Source organism: Gallinula chloropus, assembly GCF_964237585.1.
Source record: "Gallinula chloropus genome assembly, chromosome: 1".
NCBI lineage: Eukaryota > Metazoa > Chordata > Aves > Gruiformes > Rallidae > Gallinula > Gallinula chloropus.
The window spans coordinates 4,195,709-4,205,204 of record NC_140085.1 but is presented as its reverse complement, the minus strand read 5'-3'; the positions used below and the strand labels follow the sequence as shown (position 1 = coordinate 4,205,204).

Here is a 9,496-nt window from a genome sequence, read left to right as displayed (position 1 = left end):
GATAGGACAAGGGGAAATGGCCTCAAGTTGTGCCAGGGCAGGGTCAGATCAGATGTGAGGGAAAAGCTCTTCACTGAAAGAATTGTTGGGATGTGGAACAGGCTGAGGGGGTTGAGTCACCATCCCTGAATGTGTTAAAAAGATGGGTAGATGAGGTGTTCAGAGATATGGTTTAGCATAGGATGGGAATGGTTGGACTCGATGATCTTAAAGATCTTTTCCAACCTTGTGATTCTGTGACTCTGTGACTTTAGCCCTTTACATCACAGCACTAGAGATCAGACAGAAGATGCTGCAGAGATGCAAGGATTCATTGTCCTTCCATTTAAGTGGCCAACAATAACATTTCACATGATTGGATGAAAAATCAGGAGGGACAATTGTTTTTCAAGTCTCCGGGGTTTCCAGCTTACTCAGTGACCTTGCAACAACAATGCATGACATGGAAATAGACATGTTGTTTGTTTTTAAACTGAAGATTCCTCTCTTCTAATAGCTCCTGGTGAGATAAAGCAGCGGGGTTAATGGAATTGATTTATTTTTTTACCTTTTTGTAGACCCACATCTAACTGAAGAGAGGAGATTCCCAGTGGGACCTCCTGTGACACTCAGGAAGGACCCTCATGGCTCTGAGCCTCATTTCCCAGAAAAAAGCCTGTCCATGCAGGTGTCTCCCCCTGGACAATGAGCCAGGGGATCACCTTAGTAGTGCCACAAACAGCATGTGCTTCATGCAGAACCATACAAAGGACATTTTCTGCCTACATGAAAGAGAAAGGCAAATCCAATAGCTTCAGTGTGTCCAACACAGCAGATGGAGATGGCATTTCCTTTGCCCAGGGGATGGCAAAGCCTCAGTAAGGTGCTCCCAGCCTGCCTTCTCCATGTGGCAGCTAGAAATGCTCCCAGAGAGCTTTATAAACCAGCATATTGTATTTACTCTTGCAAAATGTTATACTAGCTCAAAATCCGGATGTGTCAAAGGAGCTTTGCCCAGATGCTTTCTCAAGCAGAGGCCAGATGATGCCACACTCTGTCTCATTTCCTTCTTTTTTTTCTTTGGGACAGGATGTGACAACATGTTGTTCAGTTCAAGGAGTTTGAACCATGGATGTTTCTGGAAAGGATATGCAAACTGGATGATTCAGCTCTTTGCAGTGAAGCTCAGACAGTTGGGGAGAGCTCTGTGAGCTACCTGCCTATTCAAAATCCCCCCTTGGGCAATGGTTAGGTCCCATCATCCCCTCACAGCTCCTGGGAAAAAGAATTTTTCCTCTGTGTCTAAAATCCCACCAGCCCACTAGTGTCCAGAGCTCTCCCCAAAAATGGACACAGAGTGAACTGAAAAATTACCTTCCCACCTCAGTGCAGATGTATCTTCCCAGAGGACAGAGGAGCTTCCCACCCCACCAGAGACACGATGCATGGAGTGGCTCTGGGCTCACCAAAGGGCTGTATCCCTATTCCCTGTTCATAGCCAGGGCAGCAGAAACCAGAGTAAACCACAGATGAAAGCTGCCTGGGAGGATGTTCCTGGAGCTGGGAGCAATGGGGCTGGGGCAGTCCCCTGCTCAGCTCCAAGCTGGGGTGCTGCTTGGGGGACCTCTGATACCTGCTGGAAGGCAGCCTCCAAGCTGATTGGTTTGGTTTATTTTTCTTCTTTCTATGTATTTCATGCACTTGCAAGAGCATTTCTGGGTACTGCCAGAGGAAAAGGTCCCAGGGACAGCCCAAGGAGCTGATGGAGGGGTGACTCATGGGGGTGGTTAGGGTGTGGGGGATTTCAGCAGAGCCTAGGAAGTAGGGGTGGCAGGGCATGGGACAGGCAGTGGTGAGGATGAGTTTCAATCCCCAGTTGGTGCAAGGAGGGGGTTGAACAAGTCAGAAGAAGCCTCACCATGGCAGCTGGAGACACTAGGAGCAGAAGTCCTTGATGTCACCAAGCACTGCCCAGTGGTATGCAGTGGGGTCTGGTTGCTTGCACTTGGGAGTCCAGAGATGCACTGGAGATGCACTTGGGGAAATTACTTGTCCTCTGGCTGCAGGCTCAGGTGGGTACAGGTGTCCCCAGGATCCTGCATCAGATTGGCCAGCCCCACCTCATGTCTTCCATACATCAGGGCATCTCAAGTGGCCCAGGATGCCTCTATTTATGAATCTGAGCCATGCCTGGATCTCTGCTGGCTGCAATCAGAGCTCAGACAACCAGAACACTTGGAGACACTTGCATGTAGGTATCTGATTCTGCACCTGAACCCCACACCACCCCACCTTTCTGTGCAGCCTCCAAAGAGGCTTGTCCTGGCTAAGCAGGCTGATGAAGTCCAGGCTCAAGCTGCTATCTCTGTAAGAGGGAATGTTTGCATGAGCTTTCTGCACCACGATCCACTTTGTTCATGCACATTTGTAGGAGTAATCGCATCTTCAGACTGGATTTTTGGTGCAAAGATGCTGTAGTTATTAGGGCATTATTAGTAGTGGAAATTTCAGTGGGAAGCAAATTCTAATTCACATGTAAGGTGACCCTATGGTACAGCACTGGAGCAAATAATTTATATTGTAAACTACTCAGAAACTAAATTATATGTCACACATTGAACTTTTACACCCATTGAATATATTTCACAAAATCAGCTATGAATAAATATACAGAAAAGGTTCAGAGTAGAGCAGAGAATGAAATTATCCAACCAATGTACCACAGAAATTTATCTTTGCCTTGTCAAAGCCTGCTGTATGTCTGATCCCTGAGTCTGGTTGATACCTCAGCTCCTGCCCTCAAGGTGTAGTGTCCAAAACTAAGCAAACAACCTCATAGTAAAAGTATGTAATCACAGTCTTCGTGTACATTCAGTGATAAGGAGCCTAGTGATTAATGTTCCTTCTCCTTGTTTTACCTTCAAGAGAGCTGGGATGTTCCTCCTAATCTTGCCTCTGCTTTCCTGGCCCCAGGATGAATCACAGAATCACTGAATTGTTGAGGCTGGGAGGGAGCTCTTGATGTCCTCTAGTCCAGATCCCCGCTCAAGCATGGTCAGCTAGGGCAGGTTGTCCAGGATTATGTCCAGTTGGGTTTGGAGTATCTCCATAGATGGAGACACCACAACCTCTCTGGGTAACCTGAGCCACTCTAGACACACCCCATTCGTGAGGAGGTGAGGGCCAAGTCAGCAGCACATCACTAACAAGGAGAGGAAGGAACTACGATCTGTATGTGGGCATGGGAAAAAAAAGGCAAAGCCCCTCTAGTCTCAGTGACAAGCTCTGATTTCCTTGCCCACAGGCTGTCGTTATCCAGCCTGCTGCTCCAGAGTGGCTAGGGCAAGGACTCCTCCCTGAGACCTCCTTCCAAGGGTGGGCAGCAAAGCCAACCTGGCCTCTTTCTCCTTTTTATCAGGGTCCAAGGTGCCCTGAGGGACAGAGTTGGGAAACTGCTAGAGCAGGAGGCAGGACTGACATGACACTACACCGGACAATGCTGCAGGTGTTGAAGGCTCAAGAGCTTTTCACACATGGGACAAGAAGCGAGGCTCAGTCTCGGGGACAGTCACTGTCAAACAGAGAAACCTGGCCGCTCCTGTACATCTGGGTCAACACATCCTCCAGCTCCCCCAGTGTGAGGAGCTGCACCTCATTCTTGTCGTTCTCAGCTATGACCGCCCAAGCCTTCCTCTGGTTGGTGTCTACCTCACAGCAGGCGCTCGACCAGAGGAAGCTGGGTTTATTAACCCTCCCCTTGGCGATATAGTTGTTCCCAGGCACGGCACCCACCACGACGTAGGTGGTGTTACAGTCCTGGGTCTTCCTGATCATCGTTTGCTGTTCGTAGTTGTTCCAGGCGCCGCCGTTGAGTTTTTCATCCTGGGGCACGATGTTAGTGAGGGTGAAGGTAGCTGTCCTGCTGCTGGAGTCGCCGTGGTGGCCATTGGGGTTCAAATGGCCACGGTTCAAACCCGTCAGGTTCTTGTAGTCTTGAAGGATAGCCTGGCTCTCGCTCAGCTGCTCTAAGCTGACGTTGAAATGATTTAAGAGGGTCCACTCTCTTTCCATCGTTTTGGGGTAAGTTGGACCCATCAGCTTGGCAGGTAAAGAAGAGGAAAAGGTGTTAGTATTGGAGATGGGGGTAACGGAGCAGGATTGTCTGGAGCAGAAGTCTCTGAGTGCCAAGCACCCATTTTTTTTTTTGTCGTCTCAGGGTATGAAAGTGCATGAGTCACACTGAAATCAGAAAACTGCCCCTCCCCAAAGAGTGTAAGAGATTTTTTTTTTTTTAAAAAAAAAAAGCTCAGAGCTTGACTGCTCTCATTTTGACTTGTGACCTTTGAAATCCAGCCTGTGTGTGGTGGGAGTGTGGGTGAACGTATGAGACAATGAGCATTTTGCTACTCTCAGGTCTGAAAGGTGACTTTGGCAAGACCTCTCCTCTGCCACCTCTGGTTCCCTTTCCTCCCTTTTCCACATCCCACACCTGCTCAGGGCTCTTCTTGGTTCCGCCCACCCCCATTAATCACATCCAACCTTCATCACTTGCATCTAATCACGCTATCATCAGCTCTGGCCTTTGCTCCATTTCCACAAGATCTCTCTCAGCCTCTCTGAAAGGTTTTTCAGGTCTTTTTTGTTTTAATTCAACCTGTCAACATCCTGGTGTTTTACAAGCTGAGGGAAAACAACCACACAGATATCCTCTTTGAAGGCTGTGTGTCTTTGGGAGTTCTGGAAGGTAGGCAGGATAGCAAAAGAGTGAGTAGAAGAGCCATGGAGCCCACAGGATGACCAGGAAGAAGTGAAGAGGGCTCAGACCTTTCTGCTCCTCTCCTGCTTTGCCCCTCACTCAAGAAGAACTATATGTGGTTGCTGCAGGTGTATCACACTCCTGAAACAACAGTGCTTGCCTCCTCAAACACCATACACAAGGAGTTTGTTGGGAAACTGATCCCAGAGGGGAGGTTTGCACAGGAAGTCTATAGTTCATTGCAAGCACGAAGATTTTTGCTCAGTAAGGAAAAATACCTCAATGTAAATGGGATCTGCTACTGTAGTGCTGATAATGTGTCTCAGAGCTGATCTATGCCAGGGACCACACAGATGTGTTCCTTCTGTGGTCCCTGGCATAGATCAGCTCTGAGAGTTGATAATAAGTTAGAAATGATCAGCCTCTTAAAGGAGCTCATAATCCCCCAGAAAGACCCAGGGAACCTAAATACTGCAAAAAAGACCTCTGAAGAAAGTTAGCAAAATCTCAGATTTCACAGGTAGCCTGGGTCCATGGTCCAGGAGGAAAAGAGGGAAGGTTTTACCCCATCTAAATGTGGAGGCTGCAGTGGTGCAACACCAGATTAGTTGCCTGAAGTCCTATGAGTAACAAGTGCAAATGTTTTTTGTTTGTGGTTTTTTTTTATAACAATAATACCTTTCTTTTCACACTTATGGAAACATATTTAGTCTTCCTCTGGGACAAGGTCTATAGCTTTCATCTGTGGCTTGTTTTCCTCTAAATTCCCTATTGCTACTGTGTCACCAGCAGTGACCTGAATTTCCTCTTCTTCTGTTCCATAATTTGCTTTGTCTTTTTCACTCAAGGTCTGAAGTTCGTCAGAAGGACATTTGGGAGGCCTCTGTGGTTTGCAGAGATCTTTGTGTCTGCTGAATGCTCCTGAACCTAAGCCTGAGGGCAACTGCAGGTGGATGGAGAGCATGCCCTTCTGACTTGACTGATACTGATCCTACTGACTTTTCATTGCCTGAAATCATAGATAATCATAGATAATCATAGATAATCATAGATAATCATAGAATGGTGTGGGTTGGAAGGGACCTTAAAGATCATCAAGTTCCAACCCCCCTGCCAAGGGCAGGGACACCTAGGACACCTAGATCAGGCTGCTCAAGACCCCATCCAACCTGGCCTTGAGCACTTCCAGGGAAGGGGCAGCCACCACTTTCCTGGGCAACCTGTTCCAATAGTGCAGAATTTCTTTCTAATATCCAATCTAAATCTATCCCCCTTCCAATTTAAAACCATTGCTCCATGTCCTATCACTACATGTCCTTCTAAAAAGTCCCATCCCAGCTTCCTTGTAAGCCCCTTCAAGTACTGGAAGTCCACTACAAGGTCTCCCCTGAGTCTTCTCCAGGCTGAACAAACCCAACTCTCTCAGCCTGTCTGCATAGGAGAGCTGCTCCAGCCCTCCAGTCATCTTTGTGGCCCTCCTCTGGACCTGTTCCAACAGTTCCATGCCCTTCTTTATGCTGGGGACTCCAGAATTGGACACAGTACTCCAGGTAAAATATCACTCAATAGATTTACAGTGTTAATCCAACCCTCTCATTGCTGAGTGCCTGTACCTGGTCATCTCACCCAATTCTGAGTTTCTCCGTGCCACTTACAAAGCCAAAATGAATCTTAACTGGGAGCAAATAAGCTGTGCCAGGGATGCAAAACAGCTCAGGGTGAAGTGGAGATCAGAGCCCAGCACAGCTGGTCCCTCAGATTTAGCTGCTGTTGGATGCATTTCCCCCATCATTTGCTCCCCTACCACAACATGGGACAGGGAGGAGGGGGGACATTTGACTTTATAATGTAATGTAATGTAATTTGACTTAATGTTCCTATAAGGTCAATGTGGAAAACTAAACACTTTTAGGATATGACTCATCTCATCCCCCTGCTGATGTCTCAGATGCACCAGAGGAATCATGTGGTGAAGGTTTTTGAAGTTAGATGAGATGAATCCCATCCAGTGAATCCATTTACATGTCTGGGATGGGATGGGAGGAAAAAGAAGTGTTTGGTTAAATGCTGCAGCTCATCTTTTAATGACTGGAGGGTGACATGCTGTAAGAGAAGACACTCACCTGGGGCTCAACCAGCCACGTTTTAGGTCTCTTGCCAGGTCCAGGCTGGTAGATGTAAGCAGAGTATACGGGGATACGTCGGTCCCTGTCATACAGAGTGGCAAAGTAATACTGGTTCTGGTAGCGCTGGCAGATCCAGACTGGGCTCTCTGGCTCTATGACATCATTTGGAGGAGTTTCCCGGAAGAAAAACTGAGGACATGAACTTTCAAAGGATGTCACCACCTCACTGTGTCCCACCCACAGGCAGCTCGCTAAGAGCTGCAGCAGTAGCAGCATTGTGGAGGATTTCAAGTGAAGGGCTCTTGCTCACCTGGAGGGAAAACACAGACACTCAATTTGGAGAAAGCTTATCATGGCCTGGAGTAATTTTTGTGCTTGTGGGATATGTCTGGCAGAGGTGGGAGGACTTTGAGAGACCAAGATGGGGACAACTTCTGTCCTCCTGGATATGGAAAAATCAACAGGGGAATAAGGGTGAAAACTAAAATAGGTTTTAGGTGCCTAGAGGATGCAGCAGTGGGAGAAGCCCTTCTGAGCAGTGATCCAAACCCACCCCACATCTATTCAGCTCACACAGAAAAGCTTTCTTGGAGGCACAGTTTTGGAACAGGGTTATCTTTGCCAGCCTACCTACACTGGCCAAGAGCTCAGTGGGAAGGCAGAATCTTGAATGCCAACACTTTGGGGTTGGTCTTTACTCTGCTTTGGTTTGCACTGGTGCTGAAGAAAAAAAATCCTGGAGCAACCCAAGGGCTGGAATCCCCTATTTCAGTTTACCACCTCGCTCCCTTCTGCTTGGAGGACCTTCCCACAGGAGAGGACCCACAGCTGGGCACATACTCTGCCCAACTACCTGCAATGCTGAGCTGGGTTTTAGTCTCATGAGGCATTTGGAAGGGAAATAACAGTGCTGCTGTGCTTCCTACATGGCTCTACAACTTCACATAGACATTGAGTTCTTCTGTAACTCCTCTGTGCTCATAGCAGGGTTAACATCCCCTAAAGTTAGAATCACAGAATCACAGGATGGTAGGGGTTGGAAGGGACCTCTGGAGACCATGTAGTTGAACCCCCGTGCTAGCTCAGGATCACCTCAAGCAGGCTGCACAGGACAGTGTCCAGGAGGGCTTTAAATATCTTCAGAGATGGAGACTCCACAACCTCACTGGGCAGCCTGTCCTGGGGCTCTGCCACCCTCCCAGTAAAAAAGTTCCTCCTCATGTTTAGGTTGGAACTTCCACTATTCCAGTTTGTGCCCATTTCCTCTTGTCCTGTCCCTGGGCACCACTGAAAAAAGACTGACCCCATTCTCCTGACCCCCACCCCTCAAGAATTTATGAGCATTGATAAGATCCCCCCTCTTATCTAGGCTTCTCTCTTCTAGGCTAAAAAGTCCCAAGTCCCTCAGTCTCTCTTCATAAGAGAAATGGTCTAGTCTCCTCATCATCTTTGTAGCCCTTTTTGGTACCCCCTCCAGTAGCTCCCTGTCCTTCTTGACCCAAGGGGCCCAGAACTACACACAATATTCCAGATCAGATGTTTAACCCAAAGTGGTCCAGCTTGAGGTCTGGGCTCTCCAACAGCTGATCCTGGGAAATGTGCAGCTCAGCTTGTGTTTTCAGGTTGTCCAACCCCAGACAACGAACGTACAGACTGAGAAGAGACAAAGCAGATGGTAGCAGCAAGCACGAGGGATGATGCCTCTATCTCATCGGCACCCTGGCTGCTGCTGTAGCAATGCAGATATCGAGGGACAGCTCTTCCCACCCTTGCACAGGATTCCTGCTGATCCACATCTTTAGCTTTGCTGATTGTTTTTCCTGTACAGTGAAAGGTGCTGGTGCAGGAATTTCTATTTCTTGAACAGAAACAGGTCCTGTTTTGTCATACTTAGATGTTGACCTGATTTCCAGCAGTCAGCAGGAACTTTCTGTTTGGAGAAAACTTCTCAAACGTTCCCTGTGATGCTGGCAGGGATTCAGGGTGCTTTATCTGCTTTCAGATGCCCCCACAGACTTTGGGATAGCAGTGATATTTCCATATTCATCACTAGATGTTTGGCTAAGTGGTTTTAAAACAATTACCATTAGAAATAAGGCAGGGGGACAAACAGCTAAAGGGATTAATGAGGGAGAAAGCTACTGCATCACAAAATCCACCTGGGGAAGTGTCAGAGCTGAGGAGTGGGGAGAGACTTGGGAAGTTACCTTGCACATGTGCACTTTTCTTATTCTCTTCCCTGACCCTTGCATATTATTTTCCAGTTGGATGCAGGATGCTGAGCTAGAGATACCCTTGCTCTGACTCAAGGCATCCTGTCCATTATCTCTTTACCAGCCCTGGATCAGGAACGTGGTGACCAATAATCATAGAATCATAGAATTGTAGGGGTTGGAAGGGACCTCAAGAGATCATCGGGTCCAACCCCCCTGCCAAGGCAGGCTCCCTAAGAAATATCACTCAGATAGGCATCCAGACGGGTCTTGAATATCTCCAGAGACGGAGACTCCACCACTTCCCTGGGCAGCCTGTCCCAGGGCTCTGTCACCCTCACTGTGTAAAAGTTCTTCCGCATGTTGGTGTGGAACTTCCTGTGCTCCAACTTGCAGCCATTGCCCCTTGTCCTGTCCCCACA

General features: G+C 48.0%; 1 protein-coding gene across 1 annotated transcript; it reads right to left on the bottom strand.

Moving 5' to 3' along the window:
• Positions 1–3,520: 3,520 nt before the first annotated feature.
• On the bottom strand, positions 3,521–7,137 carry LOC311204970 (endonuclease domain-containing 1 protein-like; the record flags this gene model as incomplete). Its single annotated transcript, XM_084279237.1, has 2 exons — positions 3,521–4,077; positions 6,859–7,137. The coding sequence occupies 2 exons, from the start codon at positions 7,135–7,137 to the stop codon at positions 3,532–3,534; spliced, it is 825 nt and encodes a 274-aa protein (XP_084135363.1). The 3' UTR covers positions 3,521–3,531.
• Positions 7,138–9,496: the final 2,359 nt, after the last annotated feature.